Source organism: Engraulis encrasicolus, chromosome 18 (genome assembly GCF_034702125.1).
Source record: "Engraulis encrasicolus isolate BLACKSEA-1 chromosome 18, IST_EnEncr_1.0, whole genome shotgun sequence".
Classification (NCBI taxonomy): domain Eukaryota; kingdom Metazoa; phylum Chordata; class Actinopteri; order Clupeiformes; family Engraulidae; genus Engraulis; species Engraulis encrasicolus.
In genome coordinates this window covers 35,203,056-35,228,082 of record NC_085874.1, presented here as the reverse complement: position 1 = coordinate 35,228,082, position 25,027 = coordinate 35,203,056, and the positions used below count along the sequence as shown (strand labels likewise).

The 25,027-nt window shown below is 45.7% G+C and overlaps 2 protein-coding genes across 4 annotated transcripts in view; one reads left to right on the top strand and one right to left on the bottom strand.

The window, feature by feature from the left end:
• Positions 1–25,027, bottom strand: part of brf1b (BRF1 RNA polymerase III transcription initiation factor subunit b) — a 180,875-nt gene that overhangs the window by 120,343 nt on the left and 35,505 nt on the right. The window contains exons 4-5 of the mRNA XM_063223546.1: positions 15,309–15,340; positions 10,436–10,508 (exon numbers count right to left, since the gene is read on the bottom strand). Of these exons, the coding sequence (XP_063079616.1) occupies positions 10,436–10,508; positions 15,309–15,340 (105 nt within the window). The remainder of the gene's footprint in view (positions 1–10,435; positions 10,509–15,308; positions 15,341–25,027) is intronic.
• btbd6b (BTB (POZ) domain containing 6b) lies at positions 2,557–8,947 on the top strand. 3 transcript variants are annotated; one of them, XM_063223544.1, is made up of 5 exons: positions 2,557–2,915; positions 4,393–4,687; positions 4,800–4,890; positions 5,089–5,207; positions 5,583–8,946. In XM_063223544.1, the coding sequence occupies exons 2-5, from the start codon at positions 4,482–4,484 to the stop codon at positions 6,613–6,615; spliced, it is 1,449 nt and encodes a 482-aa protein (XP_063079614.1). In that variant the 5' UTR covers positions 2,557–2,915; positions 4,393–4,481; the 3' UTR covers positions 6,616–8,946. The 3 variants fall into 3 exon arrangements, with proteins under 3 accessions (XP_063079614.1, XP_063079612.1, XP_063079611.1); XM_063223542.1 differs by lacking the exon at positions 2,557–2,915 and adding an exon at positions 2,933–4,160 and having other exon boundaries at positions 5,583–8,947; XM_063223541.1 differs by lacking the exon at positions 2,557–2,915 and having other exon boundaries at positions 2,933–4,687; positions 5,583–8,947.

Sequence of the window (25,027 nt, the reverse complement as noted above, 5' to 3'; positions counted from 1 at the left end):
TCACCACAACGGCAACATCAAACACACATACACACACCTTCTCTCCCACACACACAAACATGCATACACCTACGCATACACGCACAAACATACACACCACAACAGCAACATCAAACACACATACACACCCTCTCTCCCACACACACCCTCTCTCTCACACACAAGCACACATACGCGCGCGCGCGCGCGCACACACACACACACACACACACACACACACACCACAAAAACACAAACATGAAATCAAACTATTCTGACTTCCAAACACACAGCCGCTTCCCACAGGTTACATCACACAGTTCTCAGTGGACTTGAGCGCACTGCACTGCCCATGCTTTCCTCATACAACAGTGCTCGTCTTAATTAATGGAGTACACTGTCCTTGGAGATATCCAGCAAAAAACATTCATTTATCCCCCTTCCTTTCTTGTCCTTGGTGATGAGGATTAGATGAACCAGTGTGGAGAGTACACAATTACTGTTTTCAGGGCCGACCAGAAAGGAGCCGGGGCCGGTGCCCGCTAGCCTGATTATCATTGACGTTCAAATCTCTTCGAGACTTGGTCTGACCAAGAGCATAACAATTAACATTTCTCAAACGGCATGGTTGACCCGCCTCCCTTGGTTTGCTTATATTTGTTTGCTTACCGACAAAGTGGGAGGAGTTCCCGTATTTTCAGGAACTCAGAAAGTACTTGCATTGCTCTTGACCTGACTAGTTGCAACACTGAAAGTCACTAGGAGGGCACAGTCTGGCTAGGTGCCCGCACCAGTTACGAGTACGTTTGGCACTAAAGTGCTAACCTGTCAACCACCCGTGTTCATACCGGGCTCAGAATTTTTTCCGCACGTGACTGTGTTACCCGGATGATCCTGTCGACGTCCACATTGTCGTAACGGTTTGTGGAGAAAAACAAAACAAAAACAAAAAAACTTTTTTTTTTTTTTCGCATTGCGAACCAACTTTCCGGTTTGCGAATGCTAAGATCTGCAGTGTGAACACGCTGGCCGGTCCACGAATAGGTGCGGGAACGGGCACTGGCACGGTTCTCAGTCGGCCTGAATGCGCCCAATGAGCTCTAGCACAGGGGTGGGGAACCTTTTTCAATCGAGGGGCCATTTCAAATTCATGCGAGGGCCATAAAAGTCCTCTGAGAACCGTACTATGAACACAAACTCCCTGCATTGAAAGCCTATATTGAAGGCAGCCATCTTTAAAACAGACCCCACCTTCTCTAGGAACCCTGAATATACAAAGTCACTTAATTGTATTGCAAATGTATTTTCAAAAATTCCATTACAAAATACGGTATGTCATATTTTATGCGAAGCTGCATAACATTACAATTACACAGGGGGCCGGCTAAAACGGCCCTCGAGACCTAGGTTCCCCACCCCTGCTCTAGCATGTAACGGCAAGGGCTGCAAATGGGTAACACCTGCCAACCGGCAAAATGTGAAAATTCAATTGAGTTGGTAGACAGGAAAGCTTTCTAGCCACTTTCACTGGTAGTGTGAGTATGTTTGGCTGGTAATATTAAAATCCACTTGTCGAATTGGCAAAGTGTTGAAAGAAAATAACAGAACTCATTTATAGCCCTGGTAACCACCTTGGTGAGAAGATGTGATGCCCCTGTCCTCAGCTGAGGTTAATCCGGGCAAAGCACAGAACAAAATGCATATTGTTCCATGACATCACTCCTCCAACACAGTATGCTCAATCTCTATTGATATGCAAATCACAAAGTTTAGATCTCTACACCCTACTACACCCTGTGGGCTACAAGCACCAGCCTCCGGCCTTTCTCCTTGTCTCATTCATTTTGAATGCTTCACTGGCTTCACCCGTTTCATGATTCGGTGGTGGGCTGGAACTGGAACTAGCATCACTGCTTCAGTGTGTGTGTGTGTGTGTGTGTGTGTGTGTGTGTGTGTGTGTGTGTGTGTGTGTGTGTGTGTGTGTGTGTGTGTGTGTGTGTGTGTGTGTGTGTGTGTGTGTGTGTCTGTGTGTGTGTGTGTGTGTGTGTGGAGATGGTTTTGCCAATAAGCAGACTAGGCAACTGCCCTGGGCCCCACCAAATGTGTGTGTGTGTGTGTGTGTGTGTGTGTGTGCGCGCGTGTGTGTGTGCGCGTGAGTATGTGTGACGTACAGAGCAAGCCTGATCAATAGCTCTCGTCTCTCAGCTGATGGGGGTTACTCATGGACCTTCATAGTGCTGGTGGAGAACGGAGCAGTTTGTGCTAGTGAGATGAGATGGTCTGTCTACTATGATGGAGTGTAGGCCTATGCTGGTAGGCATATTGGGTATTTGATGACTAATGCACTCAGTGTTCTCTCTCAGCCCTTGAGATGTGGTCAGCTATTCCTATTGCCAGGCTGGTAGGTAGAAAAACATATTTTAGTTTGACTTGGTCCATTTTTGTGAAGCTGGGGCTTTTGCTCGTTGTTCTGACTTTTTTTTCAACGAACATGAACATTAACATTTTTAAATAAACATGCTTCCATAGTCACTATAGTTTGGATTTAAAACATCTCTGTTAAAATTATCCTCCCCACGTCTATTTTTTCAGCCTACTGTATATTGGGAAAATCCTCTGCAGGATTTACATTCTTGCTCAACTCTGGGAGATGTAGAGTCTTGCCACTAATAGCCTGCACCTCTGATGCTGTGATGTATAAGCTGCTTAATGCGAGTTGTCCGTCCCTAAACCTTTCCAAATGATCCATTTTGTAACACCGGGGCCCTCTATTGGAAAGCCGGGAAACCGGTCTTGTTACAGGACACAGCAAGCCCAACCCCCTCCCTTCTCATAGCAGTCTCCGGATTGAACATGGCTCCTGGCTGCGATCGAGCGTCCAGAAATCAAACCTGAATGTTTTTCACAGTCAAATTGCCCTCCGTCAGCACGAAAAGGTAATGTTTTCAGCGCTATGCCGTATTGCCTTCCCCGTCACTTTGAAATTATGTTGTTTACTAGGCGATGGAGGATGTTACTTCGACTCGAGCGAATGCTGGCTCGGTGGTGGGAGAAGTGTTCAGCGTCAGCGGAGCCATTCAGCATGGCTCGCTACTTTATCTCTGGTACAACCAAGCGATTTTGCACAGACCAGGATGCCTGCGGATTTACAATGCGTTTGTTATTTTTTGGTGTGAATATAATGGTTTGCACGGTTGATTGTATACGCCACTTTTAATAGAACAGTCGCAGCGAGCATGCACTAGGCTGCATATGTTTACCCTGATGAACAAAATTAAAAACGTAGTCCCGTTGTCGAATGGCGAGATCTTTCTGCGCCTACATTGCTGAAGTGTAGATACCCCGTGTTACAAACTGTATCACTTTGCATTCGTATTCCCCGATAGCCATTTTCACAAAAGCAAATGTTAGAAGTGGTTTGATAGAAGTCAGAAACAATGGTTGAACGCACACAACTAACTTGGATAGACATTCATTTCAGCAAACTGAATCATCTAGATAGAATAGGCTGCTGGTAGGCTATAATTCTATTCATGCGTAAAACTTGTCAAATGTGCTGTAGCCTTCTAGAGTAGACAAATAATTTGAATTGAACCTAGTTCTAGTTTCTTTCCACCGAGTCCGTGGATGTGGTGACGTGAACGTTTATTGTCAACAATACGGCAAGGGTTAAACCTCAGCCAGGATCATATTATGGCAAGGGAGGGCAGGCGGTTCGGCTGTGGGAGGCGCCTCGGGGTAACTGACGTGAAAGGCATCTGTGTGTCTGATTAGTCAACACAGAACAGGGCGTCCGCCTGTGATACAAAACCAACGCATCAGTAAATTGATACGAAACAGTTTGGACTCGGTGTACAAGGATGTAGCACGTATATACCCATAATGACGGGAGTAGTTTGATTTAAACGCGGACGCCTTCAAATTGTTGTTCAATATAATAGCATTTATAGGCGGCGACATCCATTCGTGGAGTACAGACACTGAAGTCAGCAATCTGCAGCGCGCCTTGGGAATTATAGGGATGTTCCGATGAACACTGGCACATTTGTTTGGCAATGAGGAGCCGCGGAGTCAGTCTGGTGCGCGCATCCAGAGGGGATGCTCTGGAAATGGAAACATACAAACCGTTTTTGGACTTATTTTCCAAGAGGGATAAATGATGTTCTGTGCATTTATTCGGGGTTAGTAGCTGCTTTGAGGGATGTTTGAAAGCTCCATGTCCTCACTGATGCGAGGAGGAGCAGATACAGTGTGTATGCTTGCTTGGAGAACCATTTTACATTAAATTGAAATATCGATTTTGGAAGTCAATTAATTTGACGCACGTGTGGATACATTTGCTGATGCCAGCATCTCCAGATTGCCTGTATGGCCGGATCATGAAGTTTCTGACGTTTTTTCTCTTGCTTCCAGAGACCTTAAAACGGACTAGAAAGAGTGGTAAACAGACGGGAAAGCTGCCAGTATGCTATGAGATCGTGACTTTGTCCTTGAAGAAGAAGATGGCTGCAGAACTGTACCCTGCAAGCATAAACACCAACATCCCGAACAGCAACGGCACCGCAGTCACTGCTGCCAGTAAGAAGACTATCGTTGAAGTGACCGAGCCTGTAACCACACCGACCACCACCACCACTCAGCAAAATATCAATAACAACAACGTTGAGACCGCTAGTTGGCAGTCAACTCACCCGACACTGCGAGAAAGGTAGGCTACATGCTGATTTCTAAAATTCTTTTGACCGAATACGGTTGAGCAACTACAAAAGCATGCCAAATATATATTTTTTGGTTTTCTAAAATTGCGTTTACATTTTCAGGAATGCTTTGATGTTCAACAACGAACTCATGGCAGATGTTCATTTCATTGTTGGTCCCCCCGGTGAATCCCAGCGAGTTCCAGCGCACAAGGTGAGCGAGCAAGCGCAAGCGAGCAAGCGCAAGCGCGCATCCTGCCCGTTTCCCTGACCTACCCGGCGGCTCCCGCTGTGCCCTCCTGAATTGGCCTCGGATAACAGAAAAAAACTACAACCCCGACCTACCGTGTCTCATGCCGTTTCCTCTTTCTCTTTCTCTCTCTCTCTCTCTCTCTCTTTCGTGTCGTTTCAGTATGTTTTGGCAGTGGGCAGCTCGGTTTTCGGTGCTATGTTCTATGGCGACCTGGCGGAAGGGGAGTCTGAAATCCACATACCAGATGTGGAACCTGCTGCTTTTTTAATTCTCTTAAAGTAAGCCACTCGTCTTCTCTTGGCATATGCATTAAATCTACCCATGAGCACCACTCACTGATGTAGTAGTTGAAAGGGGAATCGGAAAGATAGCCTACTGCATTTTGTTGTTAATGTTGGCTATGTTGTTGTTTGCTGTATGTTACCTCAATGCATTTGGGATCAATGCAGTAGGCCCATGTCTTTCTTTTTTTTAAGTCTACCATTATAAAACCATTTGGTCCATACATAACCTACGTGTGTACAGTGTTACTGATGTGCTAGAGATACTTTCCATATGTGAATGTACAAGGAGTTGATTATTATCAAAGATATCAATTAACGATGGTGCTATTAATAAAGTAACGGTTGGGCATTTTGCTTTGCTCTGCACAGGTACATGTACAGCGACGAGATTGAGCTGGAGGCGGATACGGTGCTGGCCACCCTGTACGCCGCCAAGAAGTACATAGTGCCTGCGCTGGCCAAGGCCTGCGTCACCTTCCTGGAGACCAGCCTGGAGGCCAAGAACGCCTGCGTGCTGCTCTCGCAGAGCCGCCTGTTCGAGGAGCCCGAGCTGACGCAGCGCTGCTGGGAAGTGATCGACGCGCAGGCCGAGCTGGCGCTGCGCTCCGAGGGCTTCTGCGAGATCGACCTGCAGACGCTGGAGATCATCCTGCGGCGGGAAACGCTCAACACGCGCGAGGCCGTCGTGTTCCAGGCCGTGCTGGAGTGGGCAGTGGCCGAGTGCAAGCGGCAGGGCCTGGGCCCCACGGCGCGTAACAAGCGCTCGGTGCTGGGCAAGGCGCTGTACCTGGTGCGCGTGCCCACCATGACGCTGGAGGAGTTTGCGGACGGTGCGGCGCAGTCTGACGTGCTGACGCTGGAGGAGACGCACGACATCTTCCTGTGGTACACGGCGGCCAACAAGCCCAAGCTGGAGTTCCCGCTGGCGCAGCGGAAAGGCCTGGCGCCGCAGCGCTGCCACCGCTTCCAGTCGTCGGCCTACCGCAGCAACCAGTGGCGCTACCGCGGCCGCTGCGACAGCATCCAGTTCGCGGTGGACAAGCGGGTGTTCGTCGCCGGGCTCGGGCTGTACGGCTCCAGCGGCGGCAAGGCCGAGTACAGCGTCAAGATCGAACTCAAGCGACAAGGGCTGACTTTGGCCCAGAACCTGACTAAGTTTGTGTCGGACGGCTCCAGCAGCACCTTCTCGGTGTGGTTCGAGCACCCGGTGCAGGTGGAGCAGGACGCCTTCTACACGGTGAGCGCCGTGCTGGACGGCAGCGAGCTTAGCTACTTCGGCCAGGAGGGCATGACCGAGGTGCAGTGCGGCAAGGTCACCTTCCAGTTCCAGTGCTCCTCGGACAGTACCAACGGGACGGGGGTGCAGGGCGGACAGATCCCGGAGCTGGTCTTCTACGCATGAGGAGCAGTGTGTGCGGGTGGGTTGGTGGGTGGCAGGATGGGTACGGGCAGGGCTCTAAATTAACACCACCAGCCAATCGGCCAAATGTTGGTGAAATTTCAGTTTGGCTGGTAGAAAATGCCAACTTACCAGCCACTTTAACCCTCTAGTCAGTGTATATTTGGCTAGTAAGATGAACACCAACTAGCCAATTTGGCTCATGAAGAAAAAAAAAGTTAATTCAGAGCCCTGGATGGGATGTTAAGGGGGGGAGGCCAAAGGTGGACACACTAGATTGAGGAAGTAACAAGTCCTGCCATGTATTGGTGTTGGCTGCACTTGTAACGTGGGTGATTTCACTAACTGGCTTATCTACCTGGGTAAGACATGGTGGGTTGTTGGTAAGGATCAGTCGGTTCAGCCAATACCCTGGAGCAAATATGTGGCAGAACTTTTACTTTCTGAACCCCAGGATGTCCATCTCTGGGTAAGAGGACGAGGACTTTGGTGATGTTGGGTTTATGTTCATTCAAAAGTGCATTCCACCCCTGAAAGGAGGATTTTTTTTTAGGGGGTTAGCCAAGAACTGGGGGTGCGTTATGTTGGGACCTTGAAAAAAGGGGTTATTGCCTTCTTTTACTATGTAGCCGTGGAAATTACTTTCCAGGAAGTCTGTTTAGTCTGTTGAAAGACTGCTGTCTTGAGGATTTTTTGAGTGAAGGAGTGCGCTTCAGTTTTATTTATTTAAAATATATATATTTGACTTAATTATTGATGCTGCATTGTGCAGACTTTATATATAAAAATAAATAAATATATATATCTATATATACATACAACCCGAGAATTAGATGTAATGCACTTCTAGTGGAGAGCAACCACTAGCGTGTTTTTTGTTTTTGTTTTTGTTTTGTTTTGTTTTTTGTACATAAGTTGAGGCTGACTTGTTTACAGCTTGAGGCTGGCTGGCAAATGGAAAGTCTTGTATTAGTGTGCAGCTTCATAAACTGCAAGATCATAAAGTTCTTCTTTTGTGACTCAAACTTCAGGTATTTTGAGTAAATTATTCCTCCATCACATGTTTACGTTACAGAACAAGCGTGACACGGCATCTGTTGACTGCATGACCACTGTCACTGACATAGAAAATGATACTCAACACCAATACAGAACCGCACTAAACACCAACAGAACACTCCAAACTCAGTATTCCAGAACACGCTCACTGACAATAAGGCCGGAAGATACCAAACCTAACCATTTGTATATTGTATGGTTTCTTTGCTATGTTACAGTACAAATATCACCCAGCCATCCAAATATTTTATTTTGAGATAAGGTAGGCTAACATATGGCAGGCCTCAAATGTGTGGCCTTTGATTAATTAACCCATTTTAGCCTGGAGACACATATACACTGCATTCAGGCTCTGGGATTTGAGGAGGTTTTCTGTTATATGTGGGTATGTTAAAGCTGAATGAACACATTATAATGCAAAAGGATAGTCCTAGCTTTTAAATGCAACTTATTTCATGTTTGTATGTCCTTCAGAGGCTGAGATATTTAGGATTTAATAGGCAGAGGGCACCCTTTCCCAAAAAGGGTTTAGGCCAAAATGGGTGAAGTCACATCTGTTGAAAGAGTTCGGAAGACAAACTATGATGTCCCTTTGTACTCTTAGCTACGAGCTTCCTGGTCCACCTCTGTCTCCAAATGCTCAGAGGCACAAATGAGACGGGAAGCAGCAGCAGACCCGACGGTGGTGGTGCTTGAATTCAGTATCAGCGACAGTAGCACGGACCAAGGTGCCGCACCGTGCCGTGCTGCAGTGTTGCTGGCTGCCTGTCTGATGCCGGCTTTTCTTTTCTTGGCCGACTGACACAAAGCACCTGGCAGCAGCCTGTGAAAGTGACAGATTTCCATTGCAAAGGGGGAGGCAGGCCAACAGGCCGGCAGGCTGTGGGGACGTGGGGAAGGGGGGAGCAGGCTGCAGTGGGAAACCTGCTGCTTTGTGAACCCTGTAAGCCGGTTCCCAAACTCTTTTCCTTGCGCACCCCCTTGTACATTTTAATGTGCTTCGTGCAACCCCTAAGAGAATGTTTTGGTGTGCTGATGGCCAACCAAATATGGGTTCACTGCACAAATCATTGCATATTATGCAGAGTCATTTGGGGGGTCTTCATTTCCAATAGACTTGATGTTTCTTCAAGCATACAATTCACCATACAATTTAAAAAACAACTTAATTTTCATTAATGCTGTATAAAAACTCACATATATGCCATTGCTCAATCAGCTTGTGCATCCCCAGGGGTGTACGCACCCCAGTTTGGGAAACCCTGTAAGGAGAAGATTACCCCACTCCTCAAAAAGATGTCCATTTTATACCACCCATTTGGTGTGTGTGTGTGTGTGTGTGTGTGTGTGCATGCGTGTGTATTTATCTGTGTGTGTGTGTGTTTTTTCTGTGTGTGTGAGTGCGGTGTGTGTGTGTGTGTGTGTGTGTGTGTGTGTGTGTGTGAAGATCATTTATTGACTAACAGGGTTAATCCAGGACACGAAATGCTGAGCTGACAGAATCATGTTGCTTTCTAATGGGCAACTGCAGTTGGGAGCAGCATTGTAACTGTGAGAAAGGCAGTGGCACACCAGAGGACTCAAACACACCACACCTAACAATTTCTGTTTTGTGTATTACCATGTGATAAACTCAGAGGTCAACCATGCATACTAGGGGTGTAAATAACAATCGAAATGTATCGATATATCACGATATAGTGTGATGATTGAATCGAACCGCATCGTATCGTGGGGCATTCTTAAGTATCGAAAATAATGAAATCGCATCGCATCGAATAATAAGATAACAATATTGAATCGTATTGTCATGGAGGCTGTGATTTTACACCCCTAATGCATACTGGGTCAAAAAACATGTGGCACACGAAAGGACTCAAAACATACCACACCTGACAGTGCCTGTTTTGTGTATTACCATGAGATAAAGTCAGAGACCTAACATGCATACTGGGTTAACAAACGCGCACTGAAAAGCAGGAGACCGATAATAATTAGGCGGTATTTGAGTTATCAACAGATAAAAATGCAGGCAGATAAAACAAAAACCTGCCCAAGCTTCTATTCATAGACCATGTTTATCTTTCCATGTACAGTATCAGGCAGATAGAGAGTGAACTAATATAAATGTATTGTAATAAAAACAGGAATTGTGTTTTTTCAGGCTCTTCTCCCTTTCCGCCTCCATGGTTCAGAATCTGACGTTGTAGGGCTTTCATTACAGTGCAGGGGTGGGGAACCTATGTCTCGAGGGCCATTTAAGGCCGTTTCATCCGGCCCCCGATATAATTTTAATGTTATGCATCTTCACATGAAATATGACATATTTTGTAAAGGACTAAAGTACATTTGCAATACAATGAAATTATATTCAGGGGATCTAGAGAAGGTGGGGTCTGTTTTAAAGGTGGCTCCTTTCAATATTGTCATTAAGTGCAGGAGGAAATCCTGGTTTGTGGTCATAGTACGGCCCTCGGAGGACTTTTACGGCCTCGGTGGAATTTGAAGTTTGAATGAAAAAGGTTCTGCACCCCTGACTTAGTGGGAGAGAAACTGCAGCAGGCGAGACAGCCAGGGATGTGGGAATACTACCACACTCACACTGGCCTCACCTTCATCCAACACTAAAGGTCAGAACGGGAAAAGCCAATTACGGTAACGAGCCCCTGTAGAGGTGGATCTCAGAAGTGGATCTTTTAAGTCGGATGGGAGGGAGGGAGGGAGGGAGGGATGACACAGAGGGTAAAGGAGGAGCAGGACTCACCGACTGCAGGTGCGTTGATGCACAGCTCCCGGGCCAGCAGGAGGAAGGTCTTCCCCAGGATGTACACGTTCACCTGCACAGTGATAAAAACAGAAGCGGGAGTAGCCCCTTAATGCACGCCGTACCTCCTGTGGCACGCTGTAATAGACATTGAAAGTTAACTACTATAGTGCTACACTACTATGACAGTGCACAGGGCCTTTTATTTAGTAATGCATTACGACTTGGTCATTGCCATTCTGGTAACAGCTAGTTTATAATGCCGTGTCTTAAGGGATTATAACTCACCAGGCAGAGGTGTCAAAAGTAAAAGTAACAAAAAGAAACACAGTTTCCTTCCCACAGAAGTAACTTATCTGAGTAAAGAGTAGACCTGTGTACTCGTCTTACGATCAGCTAACTTTGCACTGGTTGGATCAAGTTTGTGGTGGGTCCTTGATAGGTTTTTTCAGTGTTTTTCAGTAATAACACAGTCTATCTATCCCATTAGTTACAATGGAGTAAATTGAGTGACAGCTATGTAATGCCATGTGCTAGTGTTGTAATTACACCACAAAAGTACTTTTACTTCTACTTTTGACACCTCTGTCACCAGGAATGAAAGTGGGCGGGTGAGCACAGTTGTGTAGCACCTGTATACCATTTACAACAGGTGTGCAGTTCCAGGAAGAGAATAGATTTAATGCTGCCCAAAAACCCACATTTGAAAAAAAAGTAAGGTCTGCTATTTACTAACTAGCACACATACAACCAGACAAATGCCATTTGAGACGAGTGTCCTCCTACGAAGAGATACTCGAAATAGTGATCTAGATTTGTAGTGCACATGTTTAATTTGTCTGTTTTTTTGTTATTTTGTGTGTGGGTGGGAGTTGGGGGTATCACCGGTAAGAAACAAAAACTACTCTCACCCCTGGATTATACATACATATGGGAGACCCAGATGACCAAAAGATCTTTTTAGGAAAAGGACCAAAGTCTACCAACGGTGTCACAGGGAAAAAAACTCACTTAGGGTTGTTTTGCTCTTCGCCTATCTTTACCTTTTCAGGTTTATGTGCTTTCTATCCACAAAATCGGGGGTGTGGCTCCATCGGCTGTTGATGTTTTGTTTTTATTTTTCTCCATTTTCTCCATGAAAATGGCATACGTTTAACCCCCCACAACACCCGTCCTGTCCTCTCTCTTTATTGATTCCTGTAGCGAGGCATTCAAAATAGTAGTCAAGTGGAGGTCACAACTCTCCATATAAAACCGGAGTCCCTCAGCGGCCGCCAGAGGAAGCCTCTGACCCCTTCCCTGTCCGTCTCCTTGACTTGACGGCAATTAGGCCTCCTAATGGAAAACCGGGGCCGCGACCTTAGCACCAGGAGGCCTGCTTTGACGGAGGGAGTGTCCGCCGGTGACAGGCAGGCAGGCAGGCGTGCTTGGTGGTGGTGGTGGTGGTAGGTGGGGTGAGGAGCTGGTGGTGGTGGATAGGGTGGGTTATGGTGAGCGTGTCTATCAGTGGGGTGGGGTGAGGGTGGATGAGGAGGTGGTCGAGAGAGAGTGTGGTGAAGTGTGTGGTGGCAGGGGTGGAGGCATGTTAGAGTTGGGGGGGGGTGTAGAGAGAGTTTGGGGGGGGGGCGAAGAGGGGGTAGGCGAGGAGAGAGTTGGACGGGGGGGCGAGGAGAGAGGGTTGGGAGTAGAGAGTGGGGGGCGGGATGAGAGAGTTGGGAGGAGGGTTGTGTGTGAGGAGGGGGTAGGCGTGAGGAGAGAGAGGAGGGACGTGTGAGGGGGAGTGGGCGAGGAGAAAAGGGGGGGGGGGGGGGGGGGGGGAACTGTGATCGGCTGTGTTAGTGGGAGTGGCTGGTCGGCTGCACTTGCCTGACATTCGTGGCATATTTCTCTCGCCACGGGCGGCTCTATACCTTGGCCCGATGACACACCCGCCACCTACCCTGCCCCTCCCAGACCCCCACCCCACCCCTGCTAATACCAGACGGGCTTGAGTGGGCCAGGCCTCTGCCCCCAGACAGCTGGGAGACTATAAATAAAGGCCCCAGCACCAGCTGTGTCTCCCCAAAATGCCTCCCAATGCAACCACCCATGTTTAACAGTGGAAGAGACAGAGATAAAGAGAGAGGGAGGGAGAGAGATAGAGATATATAGAGAGAGAGAGACCGACACAGAGACAGAGACAGAGAGAAAGGAGAGAGAACAAGGGAGGGAGAGAGGGGGAGAGAGAGAGGGAGAGTATTTGAGAAAGAGAGTGTGTATGTGAAAGAGATAGGGAGAGGGGAGAGGGGGATGAGAGAGAAAGAGAAAGAGAAGAGGAGAGCCCCCCCCGTTAAAGTGGACTTTTATGATTTGTTTCCCCTCCCGTCCTGAGCTGCGCTGCCAAAATGTGTACTTAAGCAAAATCAAACTTGAGGGTAATTAAACAGCCCACCCACGGACATTTGTATATTATATACCACAACTGACTGACTATAAAGTGAATTGGTGTCTCTCCTCTGTGTCTTTTAACTGTCACACTTTTTTTGGGGGTGGGCATACACATTAAAGATATGCAGTGACAGTTCAGCACTACAGAGAGTACTCTGGGGCAAAATACAACACAATAGCAAATACAAATCAAACCAAACACAAGGTGTTAAATTGACTCTCTAAGTGCCAAATTAACACTACATTTTTTTTTTACTCTGCCCTTTCTACATTATACGGATAACAATATGATTGTGCTTTACCAGCAGGGGTGACAGTAACTCATTTCACTGCAGTTAATCCATTTCCGATCACAATGAACTCTGGCCTTCACGGGGAGGTCATACGTACGTTATTGTTGAACTAAATCACCATATAATCTGTGTGATAATGAACTCATATTGGAGGAGGATGAGGGAGAGCACTATTTAATTACACCCCTCACCAACCTGGCGGGTCGGGAGTTGAACCGGCAACCTTTGGGCTACAAGCCTGACGCCCTAACCGCTTACTCATGACTGCTCCAGTATTTCATTTTACTCTGAAGAGCTCTTTTCCAAAACGAGATATATCCATTTCATAGAATGTTGGGAAATTTACATTTTGTATTGGGCATTCCATTGAATTGCATTGCAAAATGCATTTTATGGAGGTTTAAAAAGTATGTTCTCAAAACATTTGAATGGTAAGAATTCACACATAGATGATAAACCTTCTTAACAGTCAATTCCAATATTAAAATGCAAAAACTCGAAAATGGTGGATATAGCGTTTTGGAATAGAGCTCTTCAGTTACTCCATTCACAAATGACACACGTTACAACAAACTCAGGTCTTCATGGGGAGTTCATATGTACAGTGTGTTGAACTAAATCACCATATAATCTGTGTGATAATGAACAAAGATGGTTTAGCCCAGCAATTCGAAATCTCCAAATAATAATCAGTGCGTTGCTGAGACTCGTCTCTTAAGTCTTTTCCCATCTTCCCCATAACGAGGAAGACGGAAAATCGCAGCCACTTACATTTAACCGGAGGCTTAAGTGCTGCAGCGCCCGAAAGCCAATAACGACAGAGAAGTGCCATAAACAACAACACCCATCATCATCTCTGCATAAAATGATTAGCGGAGGATGTGGTGGTATACTGTAGGAGGCTTGAACACGGTCCAGAAAAGAGAAACTCTGTGTATGTCAGTCAGTCTCTCCCCCCACCCCTCTCTCTCTCTTTCTCTGTGTTTTGCTTTTCGCTACTTTCCACACACACACGCACACGCGCACACACACACATACACACACACACGCACACGCACACACGCACACAAACTCTCTCTCTCTCTCTCTCTCTCTCTCTCCGTCCCTCCCTCCGTCTCATCTTGATCCCTGATGCGATGTCTCCACCACTTCCTCCTAATTGATAGAATGTGCTGGAGAAGAGTGTAGTAGTGTATTGAGTGTGTCTGTGTGGGATAGATGGATGATGTGTCTATGACTGGGCCCAGGGTCACCGACAGGGGGAGTCAAAGGGGTATATTTGTCCTGGGCCCAGGGAGATAGGGGGCCCAGAATTGGGTCCCTATTATATTGTATGTATTGGGTAAGGGGCCCTCTCAGATGACTTTGTCCCGGGCCCAGCAAAAGCTGTCATCAGCCCTGTCTGGGCCACTCCCTATTGCACTGCGCTTCCTGAAAGTTGCGTTTCGCTATAATCATCTAGCCGGCATCAGGAATTAGGAGTCTCAGCACCTTTCCGACCAAGAAGTATAGCGGGCGTGTGTGTGTTGACTGTCACATTATCCCTGGCTGTCTCTGACTGTTTCAGGGTGTGTGTGTGTGTGTGTGTGTGTGTGTGTGTGTGTGTGTGTGTGTGTGTGTGTGTGTGTGTGTGTGTGTGTGTGTGTGTGTGTGTGTGTATGTATCTGTCTGTGGGTGGAGACCATATGTCTCTGATTTCTGGGGACAGTCCCCCGATTTTGGTGGTCGTCTGTGCCCCCAGTAAAATCCAAGAAAACCCACATTTCACAAGATGAAGCATTACTCACTCTAGAGACGCTGTGGGAATAGTCGTCAGTATCTGTTCACAGAGAAACATCCCTAATTTTCATCACTGGCATCGCCTTAAAGTCAGTGTTGTTTGTTTATGAGGAAACAGTCAATTGTGTCTAAATCTGTGGCCAGTGGGTCAACACTGTGTCTAAATCTGTGGCCACTGCACGAAGCCCTTTTCCAGACACCATCCCGCCGCTGGGACATTGTAATAGTCGCTGAAAAATCTTAACTCTCATAGTGTTGCACCACTATGACAGTGCACAGTCTTCAGTAATACATTACAACTTGGTCGTTGCCATTCTGGTAAATGCTTATTTGCAACAGGGATAGGGGTAGTGTCTTAAGGTGTGCACACCCACCTGTAGGAGGTCACTCAGGTCCAGCAGCATGTCTGAGATGCAGTTAAGGAAAAGCCAGGAAACAACAACAACAACAACAACAACAACAACAACAACAACAACAACAACAACAACAACAATGTAGTACAGTACATAACAGCAGAGGCAGTACATAACAATACAAAATACATAACAATGCATATTCACTACGTTGGGAGTGTCGTCACAGTCACATATGTGGCGGTCCTTGTGGCCACGCAATGTTACATGAAAAATGTAAATAAAGTAAGAGTAATGCTAAAACTTTGGAGTCTAAGAACACTTCACCTCATAATGTTCTACAGTAAGAGACAAGTAGAATGTTACAACAAGTATGTATCTAATTTTGCATCTTTTCAACAGCGCCTCCTCTCCATTTTTCCCCACATCAAATATGGCGGATTGTTGACATTCACACAACTTAGTAAATAGTCCGACTTCATGAATAATACATGAAAATACAACATACAGCTCATAACAACAATTCCAGTATTAAAAACATTCTCTGTGGATTCTCCAGTGACAGTGAATCTCGTATGACTTTTTTTTTCATATGGAAACAATTACTTTTCCATAGCTTCCAAATCACATTTTATAACACACTTATGTTTCATTTCCTCAAGGAAGTGTACTTTATTCACAGCCTTTCAGCCTGTCTCAGAATACTCTCCCAGTGCGGGGGGAACTCAGTTGTACTTAAATGTACCTGTAGATCGTGTTTGCAATAACAGTCCTTCATGAAGGATTTTATAGAATATCAGAAAAATGGGGCTGAACACACATTTCATACCCACCATGTGACCACCTGTACCCCAGTAGCCACCCACCCCCCTCCTCAAACCATCTGTCCATGTGCACTTCACCACACCTGGTTGGTTAACACCGGATGGATGCATGTGTCTCCATGGCAATAAATACCCTCCTTTAAAGCGTGCCCTGGACACACAGGCACAGCCACACACGCAAATAAACAATGTGTGTGAAGTACGAAGAGAGGGGGGGGGTACTGTACTGTATGTTAGAAAGATGACGCTGAGCACAGAGAGAGAGAGAGAGAGAGAGAGAGAGAGAGAGAGAGAGAGAGAGAGAGAGAGAGAGAGAGAGAGAGAAATCGAGATAGTGAGAGACAAAAGCGAGGGAGCTTAGTGGCTGTGGAAGGTAGAGGATGATCCTTGTTTATCAGTAGATAAACACCTGTGTGTGAAGTCCTGGCGATCAGCATCAGCTCGATCAGTCTCACTTAATTACCCCGGAGGATACGCGAGAGCCACTGAGCAAACATCAGCACCGAGCCTGCCTGGGTTTCGAAAGTCATTCCAGTGTGTGCGTGTTTGTGTGTGTGTGTGTGTCCGTGTGTGTATGTGTGTGAAAGGAGGAGGGGTAAAATTAATCACGGCTCCTAGGAACGGTGGACCGATAGCGTCCATCCAGCATGCTGGAGTGAAAAAAGGGGAGAAAAAAATCCATCTTGTTACTACCATCACAGCTGAGGGTAAACAGCACAGCTCTTTAGCCCGTTAGGCAAGCCAATTACCCCTACACCCTCCTCCACATGTTTGAAATGCACAGGTAAGACCAGAGAGAGACAGCCATATGGCACGCCGGACTTAACATGGGTGTGAGCAGGAGATTTGCACCTCTGGCTTAAGCCGACTCTCACACGATGTGCTGATTAAAGCCTGATTCATACTCTGTGTGTGTGCGTGAGTGTTACGGATACACGTGAAGCTTTTCACGCACGGTAACCAATAAATATAACACAAAATACATGTTGAGTGTTAGCACGTGCTAATAGAAGTATGCACATACACGTACGTGCGCAGTTTACCAAACGTAAGGTACTATGAATGGGCCTTATGATTGACACACCATTGCAAAGTGGATGGCGGCGACGGTACTGAGGATGGATTCACACTGAGATATGTGTCAGGGAGCATCGTGAGTCCGAGAGGTTCGCGGGCTGTTTAGTTGTCCCCTTTCACACTGCACAGTCAGCGTCCACGTTCTATCCGCGGGCAGCAGCCATTCATTTTCAATGGGAGCCCACTCATTGCACGCGGACGTCCGCACAGGAAAGACATGCGCCGCTCTTACACCGCGCTCCTGTGTCCAAGGCATGATCTGTTTTCATGTATTTAACCATTTCGGTACTGATACAGGATACCTCCGGACACGTTAAGTGGACGTCACACGCTTCCGGTGTGTAAGCACCGTGAGCAGAGATTCTTTAAGTATAGAGATATGCCAACATAATAGGTTTCTATGGGCACCTAACATGACCAGGTTCCGGTCTGCCTAAAGGGGCGTGTCATAATGCTCCTAGCATTGAATAGAACAGTCCTCAGGTCTGCCTAGGTCTGCCTAAAGGGGGATTTCCCCCCCAATAATAGAACCCGGAAACAATGGGCCAATGGTACCTCTCTCTCTCTATTCTCTCTGCCGTGAGGGAGCAGGAACAGGTGGCCGGATCAGCTCATCTCCTCCTCTCCCCTCCCCTCTCAGTCCAAGCCAAAGACTTGGCAGCTAGTCAACCAGAGCTCTGGACACTAGAAAGATAAAGGTGCTTAAACTAAACGACTCTTTAAATCTCTGTAGGCTATGCTTCTGGGCGAGGTGAAATTTCACTCAGTGTCGAATCGTTTCATTATGTTAAATGTTTCCTTTAAAGAACAATTTCCTCAATGGTTCTCTGAAGCATCGATAAAGTCTATTCTATCTATGGTGTCTTGGCAGCAAGTCAACCAGACTCTGGACTCCAGAAAAATAAAGGTGTTTAAACAACTCTTTAAAGTTACAGTATGTATGTTTTGTTTAGGTATTTTTTCCCAGAATTTATTATGCCTATTCAAAGATGTTATCTTTTTCATAAGTACAGTACATATCAACACCATCTATGTCCAAGAACTCATTATGACTTGGAAATTTGAACATGAATCGGTGGATGTTCTCAATGTCCGCCATTTTGAATCACCAATGATAGTCACCCTTGACTGCAAAACTAACTGTAATTTGGACAGACCAGTAAATGTTTATTACTGAGTAAATATTCAAGAAAAAAACATAGAAATGGGAAAATTAATGACTACAATTACATAAGAAACCATACTGGATCTCTGCATGCTTCCATGGAGAGTGAAATCTCAGTGCCGAATCATTCCATTATTTGAAAGGCTCTTCATGAATGTGAAATGGCACTTGACAACCTCAGATGACCTCATAATGGGCTACAGTATGTTGTGAAATGGTTATCTAGAAAAAAAAACGGCTTCCTATTCGGTTCTCTAAAGCACCAATAAAGGTTATTCTAGCTAGTTATGGTATCACTACAAAGAACCAGAACCAGTACACACCCTGTTATTTTTAGTGGACAATGGAGAAATGCATTACATATACCAATACCAGTGGGCTTGGAGGATATCTTGGAGGAACATTTTAGCGTGACACAAAATCCATTATGTGATTGATGACATTGTGTGATTGATGTACCAAGGGCGAGCTACAATGTACTACATCTAACTGGTAATATACTATTGATTGTTGCGTTTTAAATTCCTGTGGGAACTGGTCAAATGTATCACAAGTTGATGGTTAAAGGTTTTGAGCGAGAAGTTGCCTTGTATCAAGGACATGGTTTGGTTACAAATCGGACAAATATTAACCCTCAGGGTAAGAGGGAACACCTCTCGCTAACTGACACCAGAGTAAAGACCATCTTTCCAAATCCAATTTTCTGTCTGGAAGTTTAGAACCTTACATGATTTTCTTAGAATGTTCACCAGTCTAAGCACCTTGCTGTGTCCAAGTTCTGTTTTAACCAATTGTGTCCTGCAGACGCATATACCCTGCATTCAGGTTCTTGAGATTTGAGCTGTTTCCTTAAGAATGTGCGTAAGTTAGAGCTGAATGAACACAGTCCAAGGCAAAACGAGGGTCCAAGCTTTTAGATGTAACTCATTTCATGTTTGTATGTGCTTCGGAGGCTGAGATATTTAGGACTTAATAGGCAGAGGGCACCCTTTTTTGCAAGCGCTTCAGGCATCAATGGGTTAAGAGATTTCCTACTTTCTTTAAGTGGAGCATCTACCTGGGCTTTTGCACTTCAACTTGAACTCGATAAATTGCAACCTTTGTAAACACCACAAGCAAAACCTTCTCTGACTTACACACAGAAAATTAATGACTACAATTACATAATAAACCATACTGACTTACACACAGCATTGCTTCAAGTCACACTGAATACCTAGCGTCTAATATCACGTATCCGAGGCAAGCTAAGGCACTTGACTTGACAAGTGTTGGCGTGTCAGCAGCGCTGAAGTGTTTGTTTGCGATAGTGCCTTTTTATTTTCAGCCGAAATTGCAGAGCAGTCGAAAATGAGCAAAACAGGTGAGCATGTGAATCCCCGAGTGTGTCTACTTTGCATGTTTCCCCATGTTTGCCATCATAAGCTTAGTAAATCACTCTGCGCGTGCATGCGAGCGAGGGAAAAGCTGCAGGCTATAGTATGTTATTTGAGTGTCTCTCAAAAGAGCCCGGCACTGAAATCTAGCGTGATGTTGAACCGAAAGCAGTAACAGCTGTTGGGAGAGGGGGCGTGTGGCAGAGGGGGAGAGGAGAGAGGAAGAGGTGTAGAGTGAAGTGACAGAGGGATAGAAGGAGAGAGAGAGAGAGAGAGAGAGAGAGAGAGAGAGAGAGAGAGAGAGAGAGAGAGAGAGAGAGAGAAAGGTTGCATGGTGAGAGAGAGAGATGGAAAGATGGAAAGAGAGAGGAGCGAGCCAGAGCTGGAAAGAGAGAGGGGGAGAGATGGAGAGGTTGCATAGAAAGAGCAATGGAGAGATAGAGAGATGTGGAGAGAGGGGGAGATGGAGAGGTTGCCTGAAGAGAGTGATAAAGAAATAGAGAGATGAGATGTGGAGAGATGGAGAGATGGGGAGAGGGAGAGATGGGGAGAGATGGAGATGTTCTGTGGATGGAGAAATGGAGATGTGGGAAAAGAAAGATAGAACATGTGGAGAGGTGGAGAGTTTGCATGGAGGAAGAGATGAAGAGATGGAAACATGGAGGGATGGAGAGATTGGGAGAGGGAAAGGTTGCATCGAGAGAGAGATGGGGAGAGAGGGAGATATGGGGAAGATGCGTGAAGGGAGAGACGGGGAGAGAGGAATAGGTGGAATAGGGGTTCCGTAGAAAGAGAGAGATGGATAGATGGATAGATGGAGAGATGGAGAGAGATTGCGCAGAGGGCGAGATGGAAATGTGGGAAAAAGAAGAGATAGAGAGGTTGCGTGAAGAAGAGAAAGATGGAGAGATAACGAGTGAGACAGAATTGGAGAGATGGAGAGGATGCATGGTGAGAGAGAGAGAGAGAGAGAGAGAGAGAGAGAGAGAGAGAGAGAGAGAGAGAGAGAGAGAGACAGAGGGAGAGAGAGAAAGAGAAAGAGAGATGGAGATGCGGGAAAAAGGAGGGATGGAGAGGTCCCGTGGAGACAGAGAGACGTTCCAAATGATGATTTGTCTGTTTCACAACACGAATGTCTAGTGACACAACCCCAACCCCAACCCCTAACACCCCACACCACCTCAGCAGCTCAATCAAATCCTGGAGGGGACACAAATACGCTTCGCCTGAGCTCACACTAATGCTGACAAACTGCTTCAGTTTGCCTCTGTCTCTGTGTGTGTGTGTGTGTGTGTGTCAGTGTTAATTTCGTCAGACGAGACGAGACTAAAACTATTCGTCAACGAGCCTTCTGCAAGAGAAAAGACGCGACGACGACGAGACTACAGTGTTCTAAAATAAACACTGACGAAAACTATTTCAAGAGATGCATTTCGTTGAGGAATAATAACGAGACTACAATGACATGCAATAAATAAAAACTAAACAAAAACAAATCCCATGCTTTAGTCGGACATGGGCCATATAATTTCGAGGATACCCCAGAACATGTTGTTTGAGCCAGCAGAGTCGTTCTACCAGAGATTCTATTTCTAGTCACTTCCCCGTTCCGGTGGTAGATGGACACTCCCAACTGAGATCGCTCCCGGACGTGCAGTCCCAGGTGTTTCTATCACTCCCGGACGTGTAGTCCCACCCGATTATATTTCACGTATACACTGCCACATACAAGCAATTTAGGGTTAGGGTTAGGTTTAGGTTTAGGGTTAGGTTTAGGTTAGGGTTAGAAACAAAAAAACTAACATCAAAAGATAACTAGCTCCGTTATATGGCGGTGGGACTGATAGTCTGGCTAGTGGGAGCGAGCCGACAGGGGAGCGTCCTGCGTTGGGAGCGTCAATCAGGGAATCTCACGTTCGACATCAACTTGAATGTAATGAAAGTGGCACCAGACGTCCATGCGCCGTTTGCGACCGCCGAACATGATTCTGGTGCACGAAGTATGCAGCCTTCAGTCATTCCAGAACGTAGCGAATATGTGACTGAACTAGAGCGGACTGGCAGCAATTAGAATCTACAAGCAGTCCATGCATGCCTGCGCGGGAAGTTGATGTCGAACGTGAAGTGACTAGAAATAGTTCTAGAATCTCTGGTAGAACGACTCTGCTGGCTCAAACAACATGTTCTGGGGTATCTAAATTATGTGACGGTGGAATTTAGAGGTTATAATTTCATGTATGAGTTTAAGTGCTGTTTTCATAATGAATGAATACTTAGAATTAAACAAATTACAATGCGCTGTCCAGAGCAAGATAATGGAGGAGACTTGGTCCTAAATGACCATTCATTTCATAACGCTGGTATGGAGTTTTTTGTCATTTATAGTTTGTTGGCGCCATCTAGTGGTCTTTTTTGGTAACAGCAGGTTGGTCTTCTGCCTTTTGTTTCTGCCAATTCAAAAGCCCAAACTGGACAGGTTGATCTCGGTATGATTGACTTGATCTTGCATTGTGACTAAAATTACAAACTAAAACTAAGACTAAAACTAAGACTAAAATGTTAAGACTGAAACTAAACTAAATTGCATTACATTTTACTAAAACTAGACTAAAATGTTGGCGGCTTTTAGTCGACTAAATAATGACTAACAAAAATGATTTGTGAAAAGACTAAATACGACTAAGACTAAGAATGAAATTTGACACGAGACTAAGACTAAGACTAAATAAAAAAATGGGTGACAAAATTAACACTGGTGTGTGTGTGTGTGTGTGTGTGTGTGTGTGTGTGTGTGTGTGTGTGTGTGTGTGTGTGTGTGTGTGTGCGCGCGTGTGTGTGTGTGCATGCGTGTGCGTGTGTGTGTGTGTGTGTGTGTGTGTGTGTGTGTGTGCGTGTGGTGTGTGGTGTGTGCGTGTGTGAATGTGTGTTGCATTGCATTTGGGGCGGGTCACCACAATTGAGGCCTAGGTGACGCCAGAGCATTAACCAAAGAGCTTAACGAAGAGGGGAAACCTCAATAAATAAAGTTTACAGCACACAGAGACTGTAAACACCCATCAAGGCAGGGACGGTCGGTCCGAGAGGCGGGCCAACTGGGCAACTGTTGAAACATCGCCGTGAAACATTGCCCCTGACAGCATTGCGAAAAATGCCAATGAGCGTCATTATGTATTATACATCATGTTATTTTTGTGCTATTACCACACTATTGCAATAATAACATGGTATTAGCGGTTTATCAGCAGGTTTTATTGTTTTTTATTATTTAATTTCTAAATTATTTTTCATGGCGGTGGGGCCAAACGTATTCACGGGCCTACAGTATGGGTTAGCTGAGATGAGCAAACTAAAAACAAAAAAAACGAATAATAATAATAAAAAGTTGTACGTTGCGTTACCAAATGAACAAATCAACACCATAGAGGGAGAATGATACCTCCTTGACATGGATAATGAATTAATCAGCTGCTGGGACAGGCCTACCCAGGAGGTGGGTGGGGGATGGAGGGGTTGTTCCGATGTTCTTAGGATGGATGACGAATGACATGTTCTCGTCCCCCTGCCAGCCACCCAGTCGGCGTGCCTGACAACAGCCTGCTTATGCGATTTGCTGCACTCCGAGGCTTCGCATTTCAAGCCATATTTAGTTTGTGAAAAGATTCATGTCGCTCCATCTGTGTTTGTGAGAATGTGTGTGTGTGTGGATGCAGGGGTGCGTGTCTGTGTGAGACAGAGACAATTAGTAACCATGTGTGTGTTGTCTCTGTGGCCCTGTGTGGAGAGAGAGAGAGACAGAGACAGAGACAGAGACAGAGACAGAGACAGAGTGAGAAGAGAGAGAGAGAGAGAGAGAGAGAGAGAGAGAGAGAGAGAGAGAGAGAGAGAGAGAGAGAGAGAGAGAGAGAGAGAGAGAGTTAGTTTGTTTGTGTGTACGTGCGTGCCTGAGTGCTAAAAGTGGAGAAAAGCAAAACTAAACCCCCCTGTCTCTCACAAAACCCACCGCAACTACGTTCCCAGCACTGCTACCAGTAATCAGTCATTGTGACTGCTAACATCCAACCATATGGATTTATGGCGCTAGTGCAGAGTCGATGATTTCCAGGTTGTGATTTATCATCTCGAAATTGATTCGCAATCAGCACTCGTATAATTCATCTGCCAGTTTTGTTGTTTTTGAGAATAATGAGTCGCTCGGCTCCTGTACAGTGGAAATCCATTCCTTGCATCAGAGAAGCTGATGGGGGGTGGGGAGACGACGAAGGGGTCAGCTATCCAGGACGCAGATGGAGATATGGGGTCCAGAATTGGGTCCTCCTTACACAGTATGTGGGTCAAAGACAGGGTTTTTTTGGGCTTAGACGTCCGGTGGCGCAATTTCATCTAATGCCCATGAACCAATTAGTGGTTGATATGGTGCAATGAATATATGCTTCTTAGATAGTCCACTAAATACAAAATAAAAAAATCCAGTCTGCAGTGACCCTTTGATGAAGAAGGAAGTTATACCGTCAAAACATGTCAGGTAAAAGATAAAACTTTTACATGTCTGAAGTAAAAGAAAATCTCAAGTGTGATTTCAACAGTTAGACATAATGAACGTTATACATATGTGGGAGTGGCTGTGCAGAAGTTGTGCCGCCCTGACGTGTGCTACTGCTGAACCGTCACTGACCCCTGTATTGACGGGGGACGGGGGGGGGGGGGGCTCTTTCAGATCCATTTTGTCCCAGGCCCAGTCAGAACTGAAAGCGACCCTGCCTTGCATTGCCATTGCCATTCCACGTGCTGAATATTAGCGACGTGTCTTGGAGCGTTGGGTATTGAGAAATGTTTCGACACTGACGCAGTTTACAATTATAGGGAGGTGAACATTTTTCATAAATGTCCGTTCTGACGTTCATGATTTATATACACTTGTGTAGCAGATGTTTCACATGTGTTTCTTCAGAATGACTTATAGAATATCTCTCCTTTCTCAAATGGAATGTATCATAAGATCACCTATTCCATATGAAAGCTGCACCCTTATTGAAATACTGTAGCTAACGCCTTACTTTACTTCGCTGCCAGCCTGTTTGAGCTGGATATTGAATGACTTTTGCAATACAAATGGTGGTATTATTATTATTGTTTTTCTTGCTGTTGTTGTTGTTGTTGTTGTTTTTGATGACTAACATAAAACAAAGGAGCATACTTATTGTAAAGACGCTTTTCCCCTGTCATTCACACAGATCTGGCCTGCTGTACAGATTGCTCAAACAATGCAAAAGCACTAAATAAATAAATACATTTATAAAT

Coding starts and splice junctions, on each gene's coding strand:
- btbd6b (XM_063223541.1), top strand. CDS start 4,323: ATGCCAGCATCTCCAGATTGCCTGTATGGCCGGATCATGAAGTTTCTG. Junction 4,688..4,799: donor CACCCGACACTGCGAGAAAG/GTAGGCTACATG, acceptor TTACATTTTCAG/GAATGCTTTGATGTTCAACA. Junction 5,208..5,582: donor GCTTTTTTAATTCTCTTAAA/GTAAGCCACTCG, acceptor TGCTCTGCACAG/GTACATGTACAGCGACGAGA.